The sequence below is a fragment of the Somniosus microcephalus genome, chromosome 5 (assembly GCF_052327205.1).
Source record: "Somniosus microcephalus isolate GS21.2 chromosome 5, FLI_Smic_1.0, whole genome shotgun sequence".
Classification (NCBI taxonomy): domain Eukaryota; kingdom Metazoa; phylum Chordata; class Chondrichthyes; order Squaliformes; family Somniosidae; genus Somniosus; species Somniosus microcephalus.
Genome location: NC_140991.1, coordinates 296122257 through 296135337, shown reverse-complemented (window position 1 = coordinate 296135337; position 13081 = coordinate 296122257). Strand labels below are relative to the sequence as shown.

The following is a 13081-nucleotide window of genomic DNA, read 5'->3' as shown; positions in this document are numbered from 1 at the left end:
TTATACTCCTTGGACGGCGCCACCAGCTGGCCGCCCAGTGTTATTTCATGAGTCATTTCTTCATGAATGATTAGATTCATGACAAGCTCCATCTGAAGAATTAGTACCTGAGTTGAATGTCTCCCTGTATTGTCATTTTTATGATTCTATGAACAGGGCTTTGTGTCACATTTTTAAATCAGGAAGCCTGTCTGTCTCAGTTACTAAGAATGATAAAAAGTCTTGCAGCCATATTGTGGAAAGAATCTAGCCTATTCTGAATTCATGGAAGTCCCCGTGTCAGTGTATGAGGAAATAGCACATCTGCGCAGAATAAACCAGTTCTTCTTTCGGATGCGACAGATATACTGACGGTGGTTTTCCACTGCCAGCTATCTACTACTCGCCTGAGAAACAGGCGGTGGGCAGAGGAAAATGGGGTGGGTACCTTGGATATCCCCCTGATTATCTGGTCAATATCACATTGCTGTTTGTGGGAGCTTGCTGAGCGCAAATTGGCTGCTGCGTTTTCTACATTACAACAGTGACTACACTTCAAAAAGTACTTCATTGGCTATAAGGCGCTTTGGGACGTCCAGTGGTCGTAAAAGGCGCTATATAACTGCAAGTCAGTCTTTCTTTTGATGTCCAAGGCCTGCCGGATTCAATTTTCAGTAAGGTCTTTAAATGGGCGCCCACACTCTCGCCTAAAACAGGCAGAAGCTATTTCAATATGTAAATTGGATTAGTTGCTAGTTGTAGGAACCCCCAATTGCAATTTTCATGTACAAATAGGCAGAACGTGCGTTGTGCACGCAGACTAAGGTTGCCAATCCTCCTGGATTGCCAGGGACTCTCCTGGAATAGGATAAATTTCCCGGTCACTGCTGCTGACAGCCCGGGAATACTTCACCCTTTACATTTCTTGTTGCACCAGTGGTCCCCTGCTCCGTGACATCACTGGCTTCTACTGCAGAGAAGCCAATGCCTTGGTGACGTCACCACCAAGCCGCCACAGAGAGCTGAGGGGTGACCATACACAGGACTGGCTGCTGGAGAAACAATTGGGAGTCTGGGGAGAGAGAGAGATAAAGCGGGGAGAGGTGTGGGACTGAGGTGAACAGAGACCTGGAGTCTGGGGATAGGAGGTCGGAATGGGAGGAGGGAATGACAGCAGACTGGAGTCAGAAAAAAAGGGAGGACTCGGGATTGGGGAAAAGAGGGAGACTTGGTAATGAGGGCTAGAGGAGAGAGACTGGGAATTGGGTCAGGGATGGGCGTTTGAGGGAGAAAGGGATGGAGGCTCGGGGGAGAGGAAGACTGAATGGCGGTTGAGGGATGAGAGCTCGGGGAGAGAGGGAGATCAGGAATGGGGGCTTAGCGGAGAAAGGGAGACTGGGAATGGGGGTCAGAGAAGCGGACTTGGGGTGGGGGGGAGGAAGAGACTGGGAATTTGGGTCGGGCAGCGGGAGCTTGTGGGAGAGGGAGACTGGGAATGAGGGTCGGGCAATTGGGTGCTCATGGGAGAGAGGGAGATTGGGAATTTGGGTCAAAAATGAGGCTCGGGAGAAAGAAAAACTCAGATCAGGACGGGGATGAGGACTCGGGGAAGAGGCAGACTGGGGAATTGGGGGTGGGTTTGATGACTTGGGGAGAAAGGGAAATGAAATGGGGGTTGGGAATGAGGAGTCAGGTAAGAGGGAGACTGGGATAGAGTTGGGGATGAAGACTCGAGAGAGCTAGTCTGGGAATGGGGTTCAGGAATGTGGAGTTGGGTAAGAGGGAGACTGGGATGGTGGTCAGGGATGAGGACTCTGGAGAAATGGATGGAATGGGGTCAGGGAGGGAGACTAGGGAATGGGCGTCGGAGATGAGAACTCGAGAGAGAGAGAGAGATTGGGGTTGGGTGATTGGGGCTCAGGAATGAGGATTTGGAGAAGATGAAGACTAGGAATGGGGTCGGGAGATGAGGACTCGGGAGAGAGACTGGGAATGGGGGTCGGACAATGGGGGTTTGAGGGCGAAAGGGATGGAGACTCAGGAAAAGTAAGACTGAATGGGGGTTGGGGATGAAGACTCAGGAGGGGTTGGGAATGAGAGTCAAGGGAGAGGAGGAGACTGGGAATGGGTGTCGGGGACGGGGGCTTGAGGACGAAAGGGATGGAGATTTGAGGAAGACTGAATGGGGTTGGGGGATGTGAGCTCAGGGAGAGAGGGAGAATGAGGTCGGGGAGAGGAGGAGATGGGAATTTGGGTTAGGGATGAGCATTTGAGGGAGAGAAGGAGACTGGGAATGGGGTCATGGTCAGGTGATGGGGGCTTTGGGAGAGGAACACAGAATGGGGGCTCGGGAAGAGAGGGAGACTGGGAATGGTGGTTGAGGGATGGAAGCTTGGGGAGACTGGGGAATGGGATTAGAGATGGGGTCTGGGGGGGCGAGGAAGACTGGGAATGGGGTCGTGGGATGGGGCTTGGGGTGAGAGGGACACTGGAAATGAAGTTCAAGGGATGGAAGCTCGGGGAAACTGGGGAATGGGATTAGAGAGATGGCTACATGGGGGAGAGTTGGAGATTGGGGCTCAGGTGGGAAGATGGAGAGTGGGGTCGGGAGATGGGAGCTCGGGGCTGAGAGGGGGTCATCGGGGAAGAGTGAGGAATACAATGAAATGCGATGTGGTGAGCGCGGGGCCCAGCATTTCCTGCAGAGCTGGCTGGGAGAAGCAGCAGCAATGCGATGAGTGGGAGCAGCGCTGAGAGAGGAGCTGCCCGTTGAGGGGATGTGTGAAACCTGGGGACCTTACTGTGGGTAAACTGTGGAAGATTGTTTCCACTGGTAGTTGAATGGAGAACATGGGGACGGAGACAGATGATTCTTACTGGAAGAAACAATGGGGGAAGGAAAAAGAAAGGTTTTTGCACTGATGGCTGTTAGACCATGGGAAGCTTCACCCCAAGTAACTATTGAGGCAGAGACTAGAACATGAGTTAAAAGGGAATGGGATAAGTTATTGAAAAGGAGGAATAGAAAAAGAATGTGACAGGAATTGGGTGACAGAAGGAAGCAGCAGGCTGAATGGCTTCCTGTGCTGTAATTTATATCATTCTATGAAAACTCCTTTATTGAGTCCGAGCCCAGGGAGTGGTTTAGAAACGTTGGTGCTGAGTTTAAGACAATGTGCCCTGTGAAAAGTGCTCCAAACACTCAGCCCGCTGCCCTTTGTGCGATCTCTCAGTTTGATTCCGGTTGGTCTGTGCCGATCGGTTTTGACGTGTGATATCCAAGTACAGGTCAGCTCTGACTCAGGTTCCAAGTTCAGAGTTGTCACCTTCACACAAAACATGAGTCCAAACCAGAGTCCAAGGAGAGAGATCAGGCCTATTAAAATAGGCATTTACTTGGGAGCCTGAGCGCACCTGGTGCAGTTCAGGGGGATTCTGGCTATGGTTTCAGAGTGAATATCAGTGGATTATAGGGTTACTACAAGTTACAGGTAGGATATTGGGGTATTGACATATAGACTAGCAGTGAGTTATTGTATTACTGTTGGTTATGAGGGGAATCCAAGTGTTACCAGCATTGCTATTAGTTATTATTGCTATTAGCAAATTTAGTGAGTTACTGTTAGTTATAGGTGGCATCAAAATTCCTACCACCTCTGGTTTTCCCGGTGCAAATCCCTCCCCCACCTTTGGTTCCCCTCTTTACCTGCCAGGTGGCCTCCTGCTTCTCGAAACTTCTCGCACAACAGCTGCTGGGGCGAGCAAAGATACTTAACTACAGGGGACCCAAACTTTATATGATAACTGCAGTAACCTTTGCAGATGTCACATGATCAGGCATCACATGGTCCGATGTCATGTGATCAAACCTCCAGGAATACCTCCAGAGTTGGCAACCCTACGCTTTTTTAAAATTAATTTATGGGATGTGGGCGTCGCTGGCAAGGCCAGCATTTATTGCCCATCCCTAATTGCCCTTGAACCGCTGCAGTCCATGTGGTGAAGGTACTCCCACAGTGCTGTTAGGTAGGGACTTCCAGGATTTTGACCCAGCGACGATGAAGGATCGGCGATATATTTCCAAGTCAGGATGGTGTGTGACTTGGAAGAGAAATTGAAGGTGGTGGTGTTTCCATGCGCCTGCTGCCCTTGTCCTTCTAGGTGGAAGAGGTCGCAGGTTTGGAAGAAGCCTTGGCGAGTTGCTGCAGTGCATCTTGTAGATGGTACACACTGCAGCCACGGTACGCCGGTATTGGAGAGAGTGAATGTTTAAGGTGGTGGATGGGGTGCCAATCAAGTGGGCTGCTTTGTCCTGGATGGTGTTGAGCTTCTTGAGTGTTGTTGGAGCTGCACTCAACACGGCAAGTGGAGCGTATTCCTTCACACTCCTGAGTTGTGCCTTGTAGATGGTGGAAAAGCTTTGGGGAGTCAGGAGATGAGACACTCGCCGCAGAATACCCAGCCTCTGACCTGTAAGCAGCCACGCAGCGCTCCAGGGAACCCATGCAGCTGGCTTGCCGGCTTTTCAATGTAAAAACCACACATGCACGGTATTTTGAATGGCCTGCGTTGCCCCCTATAGGGCCAAAAACAATTACAGGGAATGTTGGTTGTGTGTCATTTTCTATAAGATGACAACATGCACATGTAGGCCCTGCATTGGACTCATCAGTCACCTGAGAACTCATTTTTAATGTGGAAGGAAGTCATCCGAGGGACTGCCTAAGAAGAAGAAGAGTAACATAGTGATGCCTTTTGCCATGATACTTCTTCCTGTATTCGATACAAGCACATTTTTATTAGCATTTCAGTCAAAAAGCAAAGCTTAAGCGTTTGTCTGATAACACCACTTACAATAATTTCTGCCTTAATGTGCCTACACTTCAAAAGTAATTCATTGGCTGTGAAGCGCTTTGGGACATCTTGAGGATGTGAAAGGCGCTATATGAATGCAAGTTCTTTCTTCACTGATTTTACTTCAGCGACCTAATGTTGCCTAGCTCAGTAACACTCCTTGTCCAGTTCCTCCTCCCCAGTGAACAAAACAACAGTGTTTTTTATCAACAAATGTTACTAAACGTAATCACAATTTAACTTTTAGAAGAACTATTTATGGTGAAACTATTTGTGTATTGGTTGACATTTTTGTTACTGTTCCTTTCCGGGCCTTGCATTTTTGATGACATTTAGCCTCCTATTGTATACAGTAGGTACCGGGTTTACCAGTCAACCACTCCGTATTATCACATCCTTTAAATGGATACTTTTTTTAATAAAAAAGTGTTTGGCAAACTTTATTTTTTGTTTGGAAAGGCAGGACAGCCGTGCATTATTTTCATTATGATGATGTCACAAACAAGTGACACCACGACAACTTTCAACATGATATTCCTTTCATTATTTCTTTCACTAACCCCTTATGGCATATATGGTAAATTAGTAAAGCAAAATACTGCGAATGCTGGAAATCTAAAATAAAAACAGAAAATGCTGGGAATACTCAGCAGGTCAGGCAGCATCTGTGGAGAGAGAAAGAGAGTTAACGTTTCAGGTCTGTGACTCTTCGTCAGAACTGGAAAAAGCTGGAGATGTAATAGATTTTAGGTAAGTACGGGGCAGGGAAAGGGGGGAGGAGAGGGAAGAACAAAAGGGACGGTCTGTGATAGGGTGGAAGGCAGGAGGTATAAATGACAAAAGGGATGATGGAGCGAGGCAAAAGGGGGTGGAAATGGGCCAAGTTAAGAAACAAAAGGTGAATCGAGCGGAGGTGTAAATGGCAACAGCAGAATCATTACCAGCACCTGCTGTCTGAAAAAATGGGGCCGAGGTTATGATCTGCAATTGTTAAACTCAATGTTGAGCCTGGAAGGCTGTAAAGTGCCTAATCAAAAGATGAGCTGCTGTTCCTCGAGCTTCTGTTGAGCTTCATTAGAACAGTGTAGGAGGCTGAGGTCAGAGTGGGGCAGAGAATTAAAATGACGAGCTTTTTCCAGTTCTGATAAAAGGTCATCGACCTGAAACATTATCTCTGTTTCTCTCCACAGATGGTGGCTGACCTGCTGAGCATTTTCAGCATTTTCTGTTTTTATTATTATTATGGCATATATAGTAGATCAAGTCTCTGTCCTTTCATCTCTGGCCACTGGGTTTTAATTCAGTCCAGACTGATGGAATGAAAGCCTCCTTTTTCTAATGGCTAATAAGATCCTAAGTTAAGTGTCAGCTTTACTCAGTGGCAGAACTCTTGCCTCTGAGCCAGAATGCTGAGGGTTTCAACCCCACTGCAGGACTTGAGCACATCGTGCAGAGTGACACTTCAGTGCAGTACTGAGGGAGTGCTGCATTGTTGGAGGTACCGTTTTTCAGGAGATGTTAAACCAATGTATTGTCTGCCTGTTGAGATAAACATGAAAGATCCCCTGGCACTGTTTTGGGGAAGAGCAGGAAGTTCTGTCGGTGTCCTGGCAAACATTCATCCTTCAGCAATGACCACCACAACAGATTAACTGGTCATCCATCGCATTGCTGTTTGTGGGACATTGCTGTGGGCAGATTAGCTGCTCCGTTTTGGCTACAAAACAACAGTGACTACAGTTCAGAAGTAATCATTGGCTGTGAAGCACCTTGGGATGTCCTGGCAATATGAAAGGCCCTATATAAATGCGAGTTGTTTCTTAAGTCAAATGAGCTTGGGCGCAAGCTTTTATCACCAACTCGATGCTAGTTGGCACTAAGTTACCATTCTTGTTCGGAGGTGCCTCAACAATACCGGTTGAAGCTGGTGAAAGTGTCACACTGATACTGCAGGGGATGCTTTTATGAGATGCAGACACTAGCTATGAAAATCTTTCATTCTCCATTCACTAACATCCCTTTAGATGATCGGAAAATTCAGCCTAACTTTTAACAAAATGCAAGTATTTCCATTGAGTGACCACGTGCAACTTTCTCTGCTTCACAGGAGTACAAGCGCAAACTGGCCAAGGTCACGCAGGTGCGAAAAGAGCTCAAGTCCCACATCCAGAGCTTACCAGATCTTTCCCAGCTTCCAAATGTGACGGGTGGCTTGGCCCCATTGCCCTCTGCAGGGGATCTCTTCTCCACTGATTGATATATTGGATTCTTCTGCTTAAAAGACTTTTAAAAGGACACAAAGGAAAGGAGTGCCCAATTTTCAGCGCCCCCATGTTTGTTCTTGTTTTGAAAGGTCAGAAACTTATTTTGCTGTCGTGATATTTTTGTATGTCTACAGGGTTGCCGTGCTAGCAGAAGATGTGAATAAAATGAAGGTATTTAAAAAGAGATCTACTGTTTGCACACAGAGAAGACTGACCATTTATCTGTATACAGTTTATGCCTATTTGCAACTGTTTATTTCATGAATGCCAAGGAATTGTGTCTTGCAAAAATTACAGTATTTCAGTCATTTGCAAGACTTGTATTTGAGTTGGATCAGTGGGACCATATTGCTAATACAGTGGGTAGGCTGCTTAGCATGTAGGTACCTTGAAAGTATTATGGCTAGGTAATTGCTGATAGTTTAACAGCCACCATTGGCATTAGCAGCTCATTTCACAGAAACAGTAGCCAAGTATGCCCAGGAGTACACATTAAGCACCTGTAAAGCTATATTAATGAATGTTTATTCACAGTGGCCCGGAATTTGCGGTCAGCGGTGAAGCGACGGCGATCGCCGCTGACCACGAAGAAAGCTGCCCACAAAGACCACATGATCTCTGTAGCGAAAACTTTAGCTTTCTTGACCTTAATTTGATTTTAGCACTGTCAAAAGGGGATCCCCAGCGTATATTAGCAGGATGTCATCACGCTGTCTAAGCAGCCAATCACATTGAAGAATTCTCACAGATAGCAAACCAGGAAATAAAAAGCACTGATTGTAAAAAAAAAAAAAAAATTAAATGAATGATAGAGAGCAAAATAAAGATTGGGACATATACATGGAATTAAGGTAGAAGCTGAAATATCATTAAAAAAACTTTTAAAACTTTTTTTAACAATACTTTTTATTTAAAAAATCTAGTAATTTTTATCATAATGGAGAAATTTGACATTTCACAAATATAAAATTAGTTTTCATGGCCGGAACGGTTGTTCAGCAGTCAGAACGCAGTTAAAACCCCAGTTACACCTATTCTTAACTTTCTGTGGGGTGTTTAAAACAGCAATATTAGAGCGGGAAAGGGGACGTTTTTGTCAGTTCAAGTGATTTCACTGATTGCCGGCTTTGGGGAGTTCCACAGTGCAGCCTGTGGCGGAGCAGGGAATGACTGACCGCAACTCCTGGATTTCCACGTTTATCTGCACATGCGCTAAATCCTGAAGTTACAGTCAGTTTCAGAGAGGTCATGACGGCGAACGCTGACTGCTTCATCGTCATTACCACCGCAAAATCTGGGCTATTATATCATTCAGCCAACAGCCATTGCCCACCCCACTCTCCTACATGACCAAATAAAATAAATGAAATTACACAAAATCGCGACTGAATTCCAATAGTTGACATCTGAACACCGTGTGCTAATCAAATGCAGAGCAACAATGTAGACTTCTATAACGAGCATGCACCACGAAATGGACACAATCCGTACACGGAATGGAATGAACCCCCTTTAATGTTCGATATTGTAGATCAGCCTGCATTGCACGCTGCTTCCTGAGTTTAGTTGGAACTGGTGGACTTTGCAGCTATGTATTGAATTTGAAAATAGGCGTACACTACGAGACAGTGGAATATTGACACCACATCTGACTTTTATTGAAATACATGAGTTTGAGCGAGCGTAGGTTGTCTGAAGTCTTAATTTCCTCCTTCCCAATTAGTTAGTTACAAAAATATAATGAAGTTGCATCCTTCAAAGTTGCTTTTATTTGCATTTTTTTTTAAATGTGATTAAAATATTCAAATAAAAAAACACAATTAGTGATGTTTAAACACAATATTATGAGTCCTGAAGTAGTATTGTCATGGATGTGCATACCCTGTTTAGCAGTTTGGTTTATCTGCTTTGTTCACTTAAAGGGTAATGACACTGGGCAGGGGTATAAATAACTTTCAGTGTAAATTACTCAGGCCCAGACAGATTGTTCAAAAATATCTTCCCGCCCGAGAGGACAGGTTGCTGCTTCGCTGGTCAGACAGCAACCTCTTGTTGGGTCTCACTGCCAGAATGTACGTGCTCAAATGGCATATATGGCTGGCCTTAAATGGGCTGAGGGTGGCGGTGTGAAATCAGTCCTGGGGTATGAAAATTGAAGCTGAAATTCAAACTTTAAAAATCACTTCAGTATGAAAAGATTAAATCTATCTGAGGCAAGTACTTTAAATTGAAAGCACCTCCCCCCCCCCACATATTTGGGTCTTGAAATAACACGGTGGGATAATAGTACATGAATGCTTAACAATTTTGTCTGAAATTTTCCTCCGCTATTTTCTGGAGGTATTAACCCACCTAATTTAAATGGGTTAATGCATCCGCTTAAATAGTGAATATTGGAAATTCAGACAAACATCATAGTGTTCGCTAACTATTATCCCACAGAGTAATTTGTTGTCCTTCAAGCTATCCCATGCAATTACTGATCGATCTGTAAGATATTTGTATATATACACATTAGATGATTATGTCTTTCCAAATCTAGCAACCTTGTGTTACAAACATTCGTTCCAGGTCCTGTAAAAATTGTGCTTTAACTTCCTGTAAGCTGAGTTATTTTTTTGCATCTTTCAAAATCTAGGTATGTTGTGAATTGTAACTCTTCAGACTTTTCTAATGCGACCTATTTCTGATGGAAGCATAAACAAAGTGTGTGTGTGTGTGTGTACCTTTCAGTCAAGAAATGAGTGAGTGAAGAAATCCCTAGCAGAAAAGGAGACAAAAACGCATAAAAGAATGGCTTTGCTAACAAGATCAGCTTCCAGAAACAATACAGTTCAAATGTCTTCTCCTGGCAAAGGAGGAGGAACTTGTCGATGCGGATGAGCTAGCCACTTGGTTTCAGTGTTTCCGGTATTTTGACTCTCACATTTTATTAAGGTTTCTCTACTGGTGCATTTCCATGCATTTCAAACTGTTCTTCAATGTATAATATTTATAGAATGGTAGAACTACAGATGATTTTATTTATAGTATTCTATGAATAAACTTTTAAAATAAAAAGAGAGTATCTTACAAGGCAAACTCCCTAAATGTATAACTGATTTTCTAGAATACTGGCACACATGTAATAATGAAATATATGCAAGTACGCTGCAGTATGAAAACTAATTTATTTGGAAAATTTCAGTTTCTGTTTATAAGACAACTTAAAGAGCTTAATGTGAAAACATTTACACTGATTAGAGGTGAATATAGTGGTAATTACTTGTGGGTTTGGGGCGGAATGGGACGGTGGGGCTAGACCCCCTCTTGATCCTACTTAAATTTTTGTTCCTGGGATGTGGGTGTCACTGGCAAGGCCAGCATTTATTGTCCATCCCTAATTGCCCTTGAGAAGGTGGTGGTGAGCTGCCTTCTTGAACCGCTGCAGTCCCTGTGGTGAAGGTACTCCCACAGTGCTGTTAAGGAGGGAGTTCCAGGATTTTGACCCAGCGACGATGAAGGATCAGCGATATACTTCCAAGTCAGGATGGTGTGTGACTTGGAGGGGAACTTGGAGGTGGTGGTGTTCCCATGCGCCTGTTGCCTTTGTCCTTCTAGGTGGTAGAGGTCATGGGTTTGGGAGGTGCTGCCGAAGAAGCCTTGGCGAGTTGCTGCAGTGCATCTTGTAGATGGTACACACTGCAGCCACGGTACGCCGGTGGTGGAGGGAGTGAATGTTTAAGGTGGTGGATGGGGTGCCAATCAAGCAGGCTGCTTTGTCCTGGATGGTGTTGAGCTTCTTGAGTGTTAGAGCTGCACTCATCCAGGCAAGTGGAGTATTCCATCACACTCCTGACTTGTGTCTTGTAGATGGTGGAAAGGCTTTGGGGAGTCAGGAGGTGAGACACTCGCCGCAGAATACCCAGCCTCTGACCTGTTCTTGTTGCCACAGTATTTATGTGGCTGGTCCAATTAAGTTTCTGGCCAATGTGGCTGAACGGGCTTGTGGAAGACCTTAAAGGAAATTGTGTTTATTTTAGGAAGAGAATTCGGGTGTAGTTTATTTTTGTGCGGTGCGTTTGAGGCGGTAGCCTTTAAGAACGCATTTTCTTCTGTTTACCACCCCAAAATGGGCATAATTCAAAGGAGAATCTCGGCTGATCAAATCCTATATTCCAACATTTGCACCCTAGGATCCTTTCTAGAAGTAAAGGGAATTAAGGGTTACGGGGAGCGGGCAGGAATTTGGACATGAGTCTCGGTTCGGATCGGTCATGGCCCTGTGGGTAGCGGAGCGGGCCCAGGGGCCGTGTAGCCTGATCCTGCTCCTATTTCGTGTGTCTAATTCTCATAGATTCAGGAGATGGTTCTGTGATAGTGGATTGGCGGTTAGGATCAGATCAGCCATGATCTTATTGAATGGCGGAGCAGGCTCGAGGGGCCGATTGGCCTACTCCTGCTCCTATTTCTTATGTTCTTATGTTCTTATGCCACTATAAAACAGAGCAGCAGCTGAGGGAGGCTGATAGTGAGATCTTAAAGATGAATTTCTGTGTTTCATTGTGTTGTTAGATTGAGGCCCATAACTTTACTGTGGATTTGCCTTTTGCCCAAATTAATTTTTGCACTTTATTTTGTAAGCTCGTAGCTTCATTCGGTAGTCTCCCTCAAGATTGTTTCTTGTTTGGGGAATTTCCCTAAAACGAAGGGGACGCGGCAAAATATTTTTTCCCATGGTAATTCTCATCTTTATCATTTATTTATTGGAGGAGGAGAGGCGACTGGCAATCTGTTAAGCCAGGCTTATACGGCTACACTACTGGAGATCCAGACCCACCTGCAGATATCCAGCCACCTTGGCGTATAGCCCCAGAGAATCATTTCTCAATATATCCATGGACTTGTGTCGGGATGCCTATGTTCTGTGAGATGTGTGCAGAAATTCCCGGAGCAGTCACTCGCTCCAGGATGCTCTGCATTTTAGAGAGCCCCTCTGATAATACGGCAAAGGATGGCATTGAACTCTGCCACTATCCTACATCAGATGCGCACCTTCAGTGAGTTTTTACAGTGCCTTCATATAGTTCTGATGCTCTGAAAGCATTTGCCTTTTCATGGCAGGATCCCTGAGATCATTTGAATGCTCAACAGCCAGGGTCTCCTAAGCCTAAGGTACATTGTGCTCCATCCCAATACTTCATTCTATGCCTTCCTTGTGAATCACCCTATGTCAATTCCTTGTCTAGACTGTCTGCATCATTTCATCTATCTTGGGTGGCGGGCAGAAGTGATGGGGTTCCTGACAGAGTGGGCCAGTTCCTGCAGGCAGTGCCAGATATTGAAGGCTCTGACATTGGTTTCCTCTTGCGCTCTTGCTCTCTCTGCAGCATATTTCTTGATTCCGAGATAGGAACGCGAGATGTACTGAGCTTCCCGCTGTCCACTTTTTCTCATAAGAACATAAGAATTAGGAGTAGGCCATATGGCCCCTCGAGCCTGCTCCGGCATTCGATAAGATCATGGCTGATCTTATTCCTGTTAGGCTCATGTAAGGTTCTCCTAAGAGTATGACCATCAAAAAGAGAAACCCTTTCTGATTTTTAACCATTAGCATTTAATCAGCACAAACTACCTCAATGCAGACCCTGTCATATCTCCATCCCCTACAGCATTAGGTGAGTGAGCTCCCAGGATTTGCTTTGCTTCTTCCTCCTCCTGCTGCCCCATCTCATGTAGCCTATCTTTCTTGGGAATTGTGCGCAATCTTTTCCTGCATGACATATTTTTATTGTCAGTCGCTAACTGTTAAATTTGACTACTATTCGAAAATTCTCATCTTATAGAATTCCTGCCAAAGTAGTGAGGCGTCAATGGGCATGCATGCACTGCAGGATGCTGTACCCATTCAATTAAGTCTCCTCTATGCTGGTGTTATGACAGACCATTTAGTGCACAGGGTCATACCCTTATATTTATGAATGCACTTCTAGGGTAATGTAGGT

At 45.1% G+C, this 13081-nt stretch overlaps 1 protein-coding gene across 2 annotated transcripts in view; it reads left to right on the top strand.

The window, feature by feature from the left end:
• LOC147117825 (regulation of nuclear pre-mRNA domain-containing protein 1A-like) overlaps positions 1 to 10168 on the top strand; it is a 65520-nt gene extending 55352 nt beyond the window's left edge. The window contains exon 8 of one of the 2 annotated variants that reach the window (XR_015078537.1): positions 6941 to 6958. Coding sequence is in view for 1 of the 2 variants with exons in the window: in XM_085989173.1 (XP_085845299.1) it covers positions 6941 to 7090 (150 nt within the window). In the remaining variant the exon portion in view is untranslated. Of the gene's footprint in view, positions 1 to 6940 lie in introns of both variants that reach the window. The other variant, XM_085989173.1, reaches the window with a different exon arrangement.
• Positions 10169 to 13081: the final 2913 nt, after the last annotated feature.